Source organism: Pseudonaja textilis, chromosome 3 (assembly GCF_049901715.1).
Source record: "Pseudonaja textilis isolate UNSWEBS1 chromosome 3, rPseTex1.2, whole genome shotgun sequence".
NCBI lineage: Eukaryota > Metazoa > Chordata > Lepidosauria > Squamata > Elapidae > Pseudonaja > Pseudonaja textilis.
This window is the reverse complement of record NC_141992.1, coordinates 159,644,685-159,659,832: the sequence shown is the minus strand read 5'-3', so window position 1 is coordinate 159,659,832 and position 15,148 is coordinate 159,644,685. Positions and strand designations below refer to the sequence as shown.

The 15,148-nt window shown below is 33.4% G+C and overlaps 1 protein-coding gene across 1 annotated transcript in view; it reads right to left on the bottom strand.

Annotated features, from left to right (window-relative positions):
• Positions 1-1,840: 1,840 nt before the first annotated feature.
• Positions 1,841-15,148, bottom strand: part of LOC113435631 (chloride channel protein C-like) — a 64,215-nt gene continuing 50,907 nt past the window's right edge. The window contains exons 14-16 of the mRNA XM_026699603.2: positions 5,654-5,741; positions 3,852-3,947; positions 1,841-2,552 (exon numbers count right to left, since the gene is read on the bottom strand). Coding sequence (XP_026555388.2) covers positions 2,322-2,552; positions 3,852-3,947; positions 5,654-5,741 — 415 coding nt within the window. The 3' untranslated portion in view covers positions 1,841-2,321. The remainder of the gene's footprint in view (positions 2,553-3,851; positions 3,948-5,653; positions 5,742-15,148) is intronic.

Sequence of the window (15,148 nt, the reverse complement as noted above, 5' to 3'; positions counted from 1 at the left end):
AAGTAGAAATGGGTAATGTCTTATTAAACTATGGACTAGTGCAAATACATGACCTAATATAAAGTCTCTAGAATTAAATGAGCCTATTGTATTCTAATTATCCAACCATTGTGAGAGGAAAGTATAGTTTTCTCTTCATACATTGCAGAGTATATCACAGAAGCAGATAATAATCTGTAATATAATTACTAAGTATAATTTAAAAAGCAGCTTTTGGATCATTAATCTAATTATTTAATAAATAACTTTGATTATGTTAACTTTTTGAGAAATTTAAGAGAAAAATCCTCTATTCAATTAAATTCCTTTTTGAAAGTACATGTGGAAAGTTTTTAGACTTTGTTCTTGTGTAATCTTCCAGTGTTTTGGTGGAGATTTTAAGAACCATGAAATTAGTTCTTCACATAAGCAACCTTGGAACAAGGATTTTTCAAATTATTCCAGATAATTTTAAAAATAATTTCTACAACAAATAGTGAGCTTGGATATTAGGGTTTTTTTTAATAAAAAGTAAAATATCTTCACAAAGAAGATATTATTATGTCAGAAGAAATTATTAGCTGATTATGTGCCATCACATCAGTGTTTGACTCTTAGTGACCTTGTAGACCAAGACTGTCAAACTCCCGGCCCACAGGCCAGATGTGTCATATGCTGGCCATGCCCACACCTGGTTTAGCAAAGGGGGAGAAGTTCTGATACATCATGTGACACTGCCATGACAATGTGAGTTTGACACCCCTGTATAGACAGATCGTTTCTAGATTGTTATGTCCTCAAGCTGGCCTTCAGTTCTTCCAATGTTGCACTTTTTGTTGCTGTAATCCAGCTTGCTACTAAAAATCCTCTTCTCCTTAATTCCGCTTTTCCTCCCACTTCCCAATGGAGCTGGATTTTCATATAATGTGTCCAAAATATGATAATTTGACATTTGTGCGTCAGAACTCTGCATTAATTTGATCCATTTATTTGCTTTCCTAGATGGCCAACCATGGTGTTCTCAGGACTCTTTCTTGGCTAGTCATCATATTCTTGCAAGGTTAAACTACTTCGTTCTATTATCAAATTATTTGTGTTCTTGGCTATCCAAAGTTCAAAATTGTCTTTCTGTCTTGTTTTTATAGCTTTTACTTCCATATTATAAAAAGTCCACATCCAGTTAATGCGTGATCATTCTTTTCAGCATTAGATCAATTATTTTACCAATTTTTTTCATCATTATTATGCCAAAAATGTTATAGAAATAATTGCAGCTTGTGTCAAAATATTGTTAGATCTTGTACAATTTATTTGCTATAAAATGTTATTGGCTAGCATCATCCACATAAGTTTACTATGTTAATACATTCATCTCACTAGCTATAGCTAATCAAATTGTTTAATTAATCAAATTCTATTCTATTTACTTTCAGGATGTATATGTAAGTATGTGTAAAATTGTCTTATGATGATTTAGCAATATGTGTTTTTTTAAAAAAAAAAAACAATTTGCAGTATTTGGGGAAAGTATTTCAGTAAGTATTAAGTAAGTAAAGATTACTGATTTTTCTTTCCTAAACCACCATAGTGATAATCTTTTGCTCCATTCTTTCCCAAATCCATCATGGATTGTTTTCCAATTTTCTTCATATATATGGTGATATATTACAGCAATGCTGATTTTCTGAATTTTTTACATCTGTGATGCATAGCTTAAAAATGTTTAAGCTGAGGAATATATTTAGTGTCCAAACGCTTGCAAAGGCCATATTAAAATATGGTAGACCTAAACAAAAATGTAATGACAATTTTGTTTAAATATAAAGAAATGTATACAGCATACATGATTATTTCCCTTTGTTTAATTAGTTTCTTCTGTATCATATTAAAGCATTACAATTTTTGATATACCAGGTGGACTTCAGCAAACAGTTTTAGAATCTTTATACAGTCATAGTACAATCTTTCAGCTCAAAATAACAACAAACTTTGGGTCTCCAGATTTCAATGTGTGTGTGTAATATGTCTGTTTGTGTGTGTGCATGTGTGTGTGTGTGTGTGTGTGTGTGTGTGATTAATATTGACTGAATTTTTAAAAATAATTCATTCATTCATTTTTTGTAAAACAGTGACAATGAGATTGAGTGTATGTCACGTATCATGACTTAAGCTTTAAAAAACTATAATTTCAGATCTTCAAATATAAACAAATTATATATTTCTTTCATTCATTATGAAAAATTTTAAGTCTACCATCACCACCACTATCACTAAAAAAGAATACAATAATTTTTGATGATTACTTCAATCTAATTTGGTTTATTAATAATTTAGATTATTTCCTAGTCCAAAAGCTCATCATCTGAGTGAGGTTGGTATGATGCTTTCTGAGATCCCAGGTTTTTTTCTAGTTGGAAGGATATCAGATCTTTCCTAGTGATTATGCCAACAACTTCATTCTGCAAATCAACCACTGTTAAGTGACGAAGACCCAGAGATCGAAATATGATGTATGTGCGTTGCAATGAGAAATGAGCGTGAACTGATACTGCTGATTTGTTTATATATGGATCCTGAAAGATAAAGTAAAGAACAGATTAGGAGAAGGATTTTTTTAAAAAAAAACATCTCATTGGTAGTTTAAAATGATTTTTAAAAACTCAATTACAACAACAATTGGGACCAGAATTTCAGCTGTTAAGTGAATCACTTAGGTTATTAAGAACAAGGATGACTAGATTTAAGAACAGTTTTTATCCAAGTGCAGTTTTGAGTTTGAATGCAGGGTCATAAGATTTTGTGGAATTTAATGGCTGAGAGTAATGGGGTATTTACATTTTTAAATTGTATAGAGATTATTGTATGGTCTGTTGTGTTTAATTTTATTTTTCTTTCAATAGTGTTGTCCAGTTTTACTTGTGGAAGAGCACCTCATTTCGTTGCACCCGCTTGCAAGTGTAATGACAAATAAAATTCTTATGTCTTATGTCTTATGTCTTATTATGAAAATCACATGGTCATTAAGTGAATATTGCTTCTCCAACTGACTGCTTGCCAAAAGCAGACTGGCAATCATTTGATCCAAGAATATGGCAACCATTACATGCCAATTGGAAGATGGAAAAACAATTAAGTTGTTCAATTAGAGAAAGATCAATGTCTACATTTATCAATAAGTAGAAAGCCTTATAGACCTTTTGCTGAAAAAAAGAGAAAAATGAACTTTAGATAGCGAGGGTAAAACATAAATGCATTACAACCACAGTCAATTTTTTAAAATTTATTTACCATTTTTCCTTATTTTCTTTCTTCTTTTCTAATGTGTGTACTGTTTTTATCTAGTTAGATATTTCTTCAATAAAAATTACATTTTTAAAAATAGCATATTTTGCAGAGGGGTAAGCAGACCGGTATGGGTTTTTTTTATTTTCATTTATCAGTTCCCTGCTTTTCATTGCTATATTATTAGAGGCATGGTTAGAGAAATTGGGGGAGAAATGAATGCAGAATACAGGCTGCATAGAAATCAAATCAAACATTGACTTTAAAAGGATATGTTCTATTAACCTTGCATCTTTTTGATAATCTGGAACATTTTAATTGCTGGCCCACATGCAATGGTTGTTTTCTTCTTTCTTTTTTTTCTTTGTTGGCTCATTGTATCAACATCTGTTATGTTTATATAATATGAATTAAAACTCAGGAATGCTGTTTGTACTCAGTTACTTTTGTTGAGAGTATATCGTCCCAGGATTGGCAGTGTTTATGTAAATCAGTGTAACTGACATAGCCGTCATAAACAGAAGAGAAAATATAGCAAACACATTGTATGCAAAGAAAATGTGTGCTTTTAGAATTGCTTTCACTCTTACCAGATTGATGAAGAGTTGCTGATACCGAGGGTCTGTAGTATAGCAAGCCAACATAGCAGTCATCCACTGCTGATTGGGCAATTTTTCAGTTCTGATCTGGAATATACAGTATAATTACTGGAATAACAATATAATTATATAGCACACAAACACTCCAACTGAGTAGAACAATTCAATCAGGTTGGCTTTATAGCAAGAAAAATAAAACTCTGGAGCACTGAAGGATGCATGCATTATGATGCAAAATCCTTGTACAAAATTCAATATTGACTTGCAATTTTTCTCTCTGAAAATCATTTTCCTATGCAGTTATTTTTTAAAAAAGCAACAAGAGCTCTTTTTAAAGACTAAGATATATTAGAAACTTTATTACATAGAATTAATAAAATTGCAAAGTCCAGTAAATCAAGAGCAGCTTAAGTTCAAGGAGAGAATACAAGTCAATAATTATTTATATATACTTTGTTTTACAATTGTTTTAATTTATAAGGCTTCACAAATACAGCAATATTCTTAAACAAGTTTATTATAGCAATACATAATAAACAGAAGTAGAAAAATCACTGCATAAACCATTTCAATTTTGGTAAATAAATCAATTCATTATTAATGAATGAGTGCCATTATCAGATAATTTAGTATACAGATGTAATATTTTTGGAGCAAGTGTTTGATAATCAAACAATCATATACTAAAGCAGGGGTGTCAAACTCAAGGGGGGGCAGATCTGGCCTGCAAGATGCTTAGATCTGACCATAGGGCCTCCCTGGAAGCAGTGAAAGACAGGTCCGTGGTGCTTCTGCCAGCAAAAATGAAGCTCAGGAGGACTGCGGACGGCCCTGTTGAGCTCTGTTTTTGCTGGCAGAGGGTTGTGGGAGGCCGTCACAGCCGAAAATGGAGCTTGGGAGCCCATCTTCACTGAAAGAGTGCTCAGGCCACAACAGGCCCTCCCACACAAGTGACATTGAACTGGCCACACCCACCCTGGCCACACCCACCCTGGCCATGCCCACCCTGGCCCCCTGAGGTCAAACACAACACTGATGCGGTCCTCAATGAAATCGAGTTTGACACTCCTATAATAAAGAAAGAATTAAGGAAGCTTGCTTCAAGAAGAATATCATTTTTGCAACTCTTGCAACTATAGCTATTTAATCTTTGTTGAAGTAATTGTGGTAGAATAGGAAATGTATTTCATTCAACAAAAAGAAATTTTTAAGAAATACAAAATGAATAGTGTGTAAAAAGATAGGTAAACTGATTGGTTTCTTGTTTATATTTTTCAAGCATTGACAAGATTTTTGAGGACAGATGTCAGTATGGCTTTAGTGATGTCAGTGGCGTAGTAGATAATTACTATAATAGAACTGCACAGATCTATATAAATTGTCTCTAAACTTCTTGTGAGATCAGGAACTAAATGTTCCTATGTAGAACTTGATGCATTCTGAAGCTCTATCCTATTATTTTATTAATTAAAAATGGCTTTGATAAAACACAGTTGCAGGTTCCTATTGTAGAAATACAGTTGTGTGCCAAATCAGGACTTTTGAAATGTAATGTATAATGTCTCAGTGGAGTAGAATAATGAAGAGGGGAGGGGAGGGGAGGGAGGGAGGGAGGGAGGAAGGAAGGAAGGAAGAAGCAAGGAAGCCAGAAACAAGGAAGGACAATGCATCAACTCACAGAGTCCTACACTATTTATTTTAAAACCTAAATACTGAATTGTTTCTACAGTGAACAACCTACCCCTAATTAAATTTTCATATGAGAGACAATTTAACAAGAAAGCAAATATTACCTTCTGATAGGGTAGAAAAGGTGGAGGGGATTCAGTGTCTTCCATTTCAAAAATGGTCTCATTTTCCAGTAACACGCAGAGCTCAGGCCTAGTTTCACAGAAAGCATATTTATCACCAGATGAAAGACCATGTCTAAATCTTCTATGAGACTGTTTTTGTTTTGTATATGGCAGAATTTTGAATTTGTGGATTTTAGTTTTTTGAATTTAGCATTGAATTTCTTATCATATTTGGTTATGGCTGCTATGGATTATGGGAGCCATAGTCCAAAGTCACTTGTGGACCCAAGATAGATAATAATCTCTGCATCAGGATAATAGCAGTGCAGAGTTTTGCACTTGTACACTTTTTTAATTTCCCTGAAAGATGGGAAGCTTAAGGAAAGATATTTTTATATTTATCTCAATGTTCATTTTTAACAGATTTGTTAGTGCTGATACACACAGAGACATAAATATTCTGATAATTAGTTTAATACAATAAAGCATATTTAAAACACCAGAGAATACTGAAAACTACTTTCAATGTATTTCTTATATTAATAAGTATAAGGTATGGATAGGTCATCATTCACATATAATAGAATAGACTGCATTAGATTAAACTTTGACATCTGATCTAGATGACTGTAACATCTTTGATCTTTATTTTATGTCCATAACATCTATGTATATCAAAACAGACACCTCTTCAATTTTCAATCTATTGATATATAAGCATACATAATATGATCCCAATTTAGTTCCCTCCAGACAGGTGTGGGGTTCTACCGGTTCTTCTGTCCACTTCTGTAGAACTGATTGCTATGAAAAGCAGCAAACAGAGAGCATACATAGAACCGGTTCTATGTCTGCTGCTGTTTTGGTCCACATGCCCACCCAGGTTCTTATCTGACCTTTATTTCCTGCGTTTTCAACCACAGTTGCTTTGCACAACACAGCTGCAGTTGAAAAAGCAGGAAAAAAGTGCTTTTTCAACTGCTGCACACCCGTGCGCAGCGCTGCTCAGCTGTTCAGGCAGCTAGATGACGGTGATATACATGCACGCACAGCAAAATGTAAAATTACCGAACTGGTGATTACACCGGTTGGATCCCATTCCTGCCTCCAGATATGTTTGCTGGAAAATATTGCTAGTAGTAATTAAAAACCCAGCATGACACCAGTTGGGGGATGGACAATATAGGCCATCCACCAAACAATGGAGATATTTCTGTTGGAAAGTAGTCTTACCATTTCACTAATTTAGATCCTCACTAGTGACTTAAGACAATTGCTATCATAATCCAGTCATGCTTGAGAATATCTGTTGTGATTACTGTTCTGATCATTCCACATAGCAATGGCTAGATAATTCTAGATACTATAAAAATTATGGGCCTCTAGCCTTTGTTATTTGTTTTAAAATCTGTTTATTGCACTTGACTCCTGGGAATAATGTGATATTATACATTGATATTAATTTTACAGAAAGAGAGTTGAACTTTCCTCTTAAACATTATCTGCATTTATCCTGTTATTTATTTATAGAAATAAAATAAAGTATTTTATATTTACAAACATCTTTTATAATACTTTGTATTAAAGATCAGTATTATTGTTGAAACAGTAACTGTGCAAAATCATGTTCCCCTGTGGCCCGATCCAACTTTCAATAGCTATTATATTGAACTGGCTTGAAATTCCCTCACTGGGAAACATGAGTTATATCATGTGTTTTTTAGAAGAATAGACAAATGATCTAAGCACAAAATGAGCAAGGTTGTATTCAGTTGCCTTCCAGTTCACTCAGAGTTTTAATAAATAGATCCATTAATTTAGCTAAACAAAATGTTTATTTGCTCATAAATAGAAAAAAAAAGTCATTACAATATGGTAATCCCATAAGATAGTTCATAGCAGTGCACTTTTACAATCCAGCTAAATATTTAATATTGGCATTCTTTTTATTTGGTCCTGTAAGGTCTTGTTAATAAATGACTTTCAATTTAATTAAGTTTTTTCAAGATATTGTTCAATATACTTAGATACTTCAGTATCGCTTGTATTCATACAAAACAATTGACCTGGAATCTTACTGTATTCATTCACAATGTGTAATTGTACATTTAAAGGCATAAATTGCACGTGCATAAAGAAAGAAACTTCACTTGTTTCAAACATGAATGATAAAAAATAAATTGATAGCTTGGAATTATAATAAAATTTAGGGTTATAATTTATTATATCTGAGCAGGTAAATATTTTTAAACTGTAGTAGTTGTTGATTATACCAATAGTGGTGTTTTTGTACAGTTAAAATGTATGATCCATTGAGTATAATGATAAAGAACACAAACATTGGTTTAGCATAAGCGTTTGGCTAGCGGATTCAAAATTATTCAGTATTGGTATGAAATAAACCCACCAGGGCATCATAGAGGAGTCAGACTTTTTTTTTGGGGGGGGGGGGAATCTCTGTAATGAAAAAGACATATGTACACATATTGAAAGAAAGATTTAGAATACAAGAGAAAAATGAGAGTCCATTGTTTGACTTATACTCACTGAAGTCGCACTTCAGAAATATAACAAGCTTACTATTTGATGTTACAGATATCCTTCCTATCATGTCTTCAGTTTTTTTAAAATAACAGCCTGAGCATGTTTCACTATATTTTCGCATTAACAGGAAGTTCTAGAGATCAGATATTGAACTGCCAATTGTTCCTCTGTTCTTTATTTATTTAGAAAGGAAGAAATCTCTTTAGAAAAAAAGTATATTTTACAAAATAGCCTGGCAAAGTGTTTTATCAGTTCCATTTCATAGTATAGCCTTTACAAAACAAACATCCTATTTCCAATTAGAATAGCACACTATTACTTCCAACTCTTGCATTAAATACTAACTTTCCCATTGCTTATGCTGAAATCTATAAGCTTGGGAAATGTTTTTTGCATTAACCCTTGTGAAAAACTCCATTTATCTGTTACACATTACAATGATAGAAAATTTTAAAAATTGTTACAAACCAGCTACAAAATATATACACAGTAAGAGTCTTTCTGCACAACAACATAATGGCACAATCACGTCTGCATGTCTAATAAAAATGTCTAATTTTTTACACCAATTTACTAGTCACCCAGATGATAACAATACTGTAATATCCAGTAGCTAGTTCAATTATTTTTCCTCGTTTCTTTTCAAATTCAATATTTTCAAGTGCAATCTTTCTTCGTGATTCAGTCTATCATTCAACTATATGGCAGTTTCAAAATGCTTCCTTTTTCTAGAGGAAAGTGCCAGGATTTCATTTGTTCAAATTTTCATTGTTATATCCCACTCTCCCTGCCTTTCCCAACTAGTTTCCAAATACTAATCTTATATTATAGGACATAAACTGATGGATTGTAAATAAGAAGAAAGCAAACTGCTAGCCAGTTAGTCCACTATTTTTCAGGCAAGGAAGATGATGGAGACCTTCCAGTCTCACACATACTCAGCAGAAATAACAGAGGAACCTGGAAACAGGCAGGTAGATCACATTTTCAACTCCTTAAATTAGGTATAGCCAATCTAATGCCTTCCAATATTTTATGATTCAGTCTCAGACTTCAATCCCAACTATCATAGCCAATTACAGAGATAATGTTCCAAAACATCTGAAAGGTATTAATTACCAATAAGAATGACAAATCCTTAAAAGTATTCTCATAATTAATCGCATATTCATATTATATTTCCATTCTAGTCCCAAAATGACCTGTGATCTTTTTTTTTTTTTTTGTAAATTTTATTTGACTTTTCACAAAGAGAAAAAAAATACAAATAAAACATCTTTTTTGAAAGCAGCATAATCCCGGGTTACATTTCTTCATACAGACACAAATTCAGGTTCATGCTCATTTTTATATTCTATTCCATATCTTATTACTATTTTACATTTTCTGCATAGCTTCTCCCCTCTTTTAATTTTCTCAATTTTATTTTAATTATCTCATCTCAATTCAAATCATTTATATATATTTTTTTGTCTGTCCTGTTTCAATTGTCTATTATCTTTTCTCATTAAACAAAATTTCTCCTGTAATTACTGATTGGAGTATGACGCCTTTATATCTTTTCCCTAAAGTTGTAACATTCAATATAATACACAACTTCCATTCGGATTCTGCTTGGTACATTCTTAAAATACACACTGTATTCTTAAAAAAAGAAAAAATTATAAATGTATATAATTAAAACAACATTCCATTCCAATTCAATTCTATCATTAATATTAATATTCATTAAAGTCTTTACATCTTTAACATTACTTTTCAATTAAATATCATACTTCTATGGGAACAATTATAAGCTTTCCATAGTTAATTCCACCCCCTCTTCACTTATATTTTATAAAACATTGACTAATTAAAATGTTCCCATTCCTTCCTAATTCAATTTTCTCATTTATTTTATTTCACTTATTTTATTCACAAACATTTCACTAAATTACACTATTTTATCCCTCATTTTAATCATACGTTGTTTCCAATTTTCTAAAGTTATTTCTATTACTAATATAACAGTACAATCTTATGTACCTTTACAGAATCCCTTTTTCAGTTAGATTTTCACCCATTATCTCTAAATAGGTCCTGTTTTTCTATATCTTGCTCCGGTCCTTTGTAACTTCTTTTCCTTTCCTTCTTCCCTCTCTTCTTCTCTCTCCCCTTTTTACCCCCTTGTTTCTCTACCTCTATTTCTCTCTTCTGTATTCCCCTTTTTTGTTGCTTTCCAGTATTATACTTATTTTTCGAATTATTTTTCTTTTCTTTGGTTGTTTTTTTAAGTCTTAAATTCTTCATTCTCTTTCCCCCCTTTCCTTTTCTTCCCCACATAGAATTACTTGTTCATTAAAGATGGCTTCTTCTTTGTCCCAGTCTTCTTGTTTTGCAGTCTTTTCTTGTTGTTTCTCATAGTTCCAAATCTCCATTTCTAAGAATTGAAAAACAAAGCCAAAAGAACCCTTCCCTTGTGCATCTTCTTTGTACTTTTTAAGTTCCATTTTCAATTCATCCAGAAGTGGTGCCATTGTATAAATTTTTAAACAACCACCCAATTGATTTTAGTCATTCAAATATAATAACCAAAAATCCAAATATATGCAAGCTGTTTCTTTTTTGCTCTTTTTTTCACTTTCTCTTCCTGGGGTTACTATTTAGTTGCAAAGTTTCAGTTAAAATGTATCTTTTAGAAGTCTTGTTGAAGTTTTACTTTAGATTCTTTTTAATTCCAGGCAGTCTCCTCCCTCTTCCAGATCCTGCCCTTATTCTTTTTCTCTCCCTTCCTGCTTATGAAAAAGAAAGTTTTTAATGTCCAGAAATCTTTATTATCCCTTTGGCATTTTGTTTTATTTTCAGCTTAATTGCCTATTGGTGTCAAAGCAGATTTTTCTGATTTATTATTTATGTCTCTTAGTTGCAGTATAGGGAAGGAGAGAGAAGAAAAAAAGCCAAACCTTTCCTTTTTCACTTTCCTTCGCTGCTTCCGACTCTTCTTTGGGAGCAATGTTATTTTTTGTAAGTTTAAATTCCAGGGTACCTTATTTGTTGCTTTTGCTGTTTGACCTGGTCAACCAAAACTTTTTCTTCTTATCTTCCTCCTGCACATTCTTTTCCGGTCAAGTTCTTCTTTGTGGTGGCCATTTCTGACCACCGCTGCTACCACCTTCGGGAAAGGGAGTAATGGCCAGCTGAGGAGGAGAGATGCAGCTCTCCTCGACCCTGCTGGTGGTCTCCCCCTTCTTCACCACCTCTACGGGGTAGCTTAGCCCCGAAACCAGCCGGCTCGGGGCACTCCAGCGGCGAGCCCAGACAGAAACAGTGCACGATTGCGGATTTCTGTCTGTTGCTGAAGCCCTTCAAACCAGAAGTCACCTGTGACCTGTTGTTCACAATCACGTACACCCAAGATTTTATCCCTTCCACAATTTTCGGTAGTTATTCCAAACTAGTCATGGGGTTCACCGATTGACTGGCTGATATTTTGTATTGATTTGTTTATTTGTATATGAAGAGCTATTCTCTTCAAATACAACTTTGAGAGATCATACAAATTGAATAAGGTAATTGGGTATATTGGGTATATTTTTATAAAATATAAAAATAACAACAATAACAATGGTTTCATATGTTTAAAAGCAAAATTGCAGCTGAAAAATATTGCATCTAAATTTAATGATGATATATTCAGCTGAAGACAAGGCAAGAAGCAATCAAGGAAAGAACCAACATGGAACTAAGGAGAAATTTCTTGAATGTTAATTACTCAGTAGAACAACTTGCCTCCAGAAGTTCTGAATGATCCAACACTGGAAGTTTTTAAGAAGAGATTGGAAATTCTTGCCTTACCTACATTTCATGGCAAAATACATGTGAAAATGCCATAGGCAGAAAATCCACAGGGTTAGGGATAGGTCAATTTGGAGAGGAAAATGGACATCACAAATGGATTCAGAGCACATCGGTATGGTTAGGAGGATGCATAATTTTAGAGCCTGCCTTATTTACAATTTTGATAAAATACATGAGAAAGTTGCATTTGTGGAAAATGCACTTAGGGTAAGTGCTAGGTCTACATGAATTCTTGGAAGGCAAAATGAACATTGCCAATAGATTAGGAGTGCATGGGTATGCATAATTAGGTTAGGAGGATGCATAATTTCTGAGCTTATCTACATTTCCTGGGAAAATACATGGGAAAATCAACAGGGTTAGACTTAGGTCTCCATGAATTTGGAGAGCAAAATGGACATCACCAATAGATTGGAAGCCCATGGTTATGGTTAGGAACATGCATACCTTTCGAGCCTGCTTTATCTACATTTTCTGAGAAAATACGTGGGAAACTCCCATTTGTGGAAAATCCTCTTAGGGTTAGGATGAATTCAGTAAGCAAAATGGACATTGCCAATGGATTGGGAGCCATGGATTTGGTTAGGAGAATGCATAATTTTTGAGCCTGCCTTATCTACTTGTTCTGGGAAAATACATGGGAAATCCCATTCACAAAAAATCAATTTAGACTTAGGGTTCGGTCTCCATGAATTTGGACAGCAAAATGCACATTGCCAATGGATTTGGTATGGTTTAGAACAGACATTCCTTTTGAGCTTGCTTTATCTACGTTGTCTTAGAAAATACATGGAAAAAGACCATTCATTGAAAATCCGGTTGGGGTTAGGGTTAGGTGACCATGAATTCAGAGAGCATAATAGATATTGCCAATAGATTTGGAGCCCATGGATATGCTTAGGAGTTTGCATACCTGTTCAGCCTGCTTTATCTATTTTTGAGAAAATACATTGGGAAATCCCATTTGTGGAAACTCCACTTAGGGTTAGGTTTAAGTTTCCATGAATTTGGAAAGTAAAATGGACATCACCAATAGATTCTTGGTGAATGGGGATGGTTAGTAGGATGCATAGCTTTTGAGCCTGCCTTATCTACATTTCCTAGGAACATACATGGAGAAAATCCCATTCGTGAAAAATCCACTTATGGTTAAGGTTTGGTCTCCATGAATTCAGAGAGCAAAATGGATATCACCAATGGATTCAGAGCCCATGGGTATGGTTAGGAGCATGCATATCTTTTGAGCCTGCCTTATCTACATTTCCTGTGAAAATACATGGGAAAATCCAATTCATAGAAAATCCACTCAGGGTTAGGGTTAGGTCTCCATGAATTTGGAGAGAAAAATGGGTATCCCCAATGGATTTGGAGCCCATTGGTATGGTTAGGAGGGTGCAGACTTTTGAGCAGGGGGTTAGACTAGAAGACCTCCAAGGTCCCTTCCAACTCTTTTATTCTGTTATAATGTTATTCCTTATTTAATTTATATTTCTTATTCCACCTGGATGGAAATTATTGGAGAGGAAATGCATGTCAACATTTTTTAAAAACTTTTTTAAATGGTCCAATTGGCTTTTAATTTTGGACAATTCTACCACGTACTTATTTTAAACTATAAGAGAAATATAGGAGAAATATTTCTATGCATGCTTTTTTTTTCCCACATACCTAACAGCAAACTGCTCCTGCCTCAAAAACACTTACAGATTGCAATTCAGCTACATCTGTTTTTAACTGATCTTTCAGAAATTTAATTATTTTTTCTTGTTCTGAAGAATGTGCATCTTCATTGCTGCTCATGGTGAATTCTTGATGCTTAAAATAATTTTAAAAATCACCCTTAAGATCTTATATAAAATCCTTACCCAAGCATTTATCTCAATGAGTAGCTTAAAAAACCCTACATAAAATAAAATTTGTGCATGTCTTTGTGTGTGTCTTTGCCTTTCTCAGATTATTTCTATTTAGAATACTACATAAACCTGTAAATAGTGCAATGCCTCAAACTGTTCCTATTTTTAAAAAATATTTTTCTACCTTTGCATGGCATTCATTTCTATTAATCTGATTTAATTCCATGCATGGCAAAAACATGACATTTCTTGATGGAACAGTTTTCTACGTAAAGGAGTCAGTGATGGTACACTTACAATCTTATCAAAACTATTGACCCATTGCTTTCTAAAGCGGGGCAGTTGGAAAATATTACAGATTGAGTTTTATTATGTGAAAATATATAAGCAATGCCAAAACTTCACTATGGTATTGTGCTACAGAGGACAGCATATATTCCAAAGTATTGCTTTGTAAAGATCAATAAGTGTTTTTGAAGGAAGAAAAAAAATTATGGATAATCCAACACTAGATGTTGTAACAAGAACTGTGACCTACATATCAACTCTCATTTTGTTCTCAAATAGCACATATTCAAGGCATACCTTTATGCTTCTGAAACAAATTGGCCCCATATCATTTTGGCTCGGTAAATGTTTTATTCTCTTTGTCAATGAAAAGAAATCACTAAAAATCAGCCAGTAAATATATAGACATAAATAAGTTATTTCTGTCTCGAAGGATAATGCAGCTTTAAGTTTTCAACTTTGTCATATTTTCTAAACTATAATGTCTTCAATTTACTTTCAACTATGCAACATGCACTTTACTGGAGGGAAAGCATGTTTTAGCTAAACAATGTAGTTTGGTTTTAGTATTCCCATGGATCATTGTAAAAATGTTTCTCTCAGCAATAGTGTCATTATTGTTACCAAATACAGCTGTTCAGCCATTACTAATACCAATAATTTTTTAAACTGATTTGTGTATTGAGGAATTAATTCAGGACTATGGCTATAATCAGGTAATTTTTAATGTGTCTCTAACTTGCACAGAAAAAGAAACCAAATTGCCTGTGTCGTTACTTGTGGTTACTGATTCATAATTGTCATATTACCCTTTTTAATTGTACAATATTGGCAGTTGAAAACACACACATTGATTTTACTTGCAACCTTCTGTTGAATTTCTATTTTTGCTGAAATCCATTTGCTTCTATTTTCTTTAACATGCATGCTTACAGTGTGTTTTATGCCACTTCCTCATCTGCCTTATAATTCT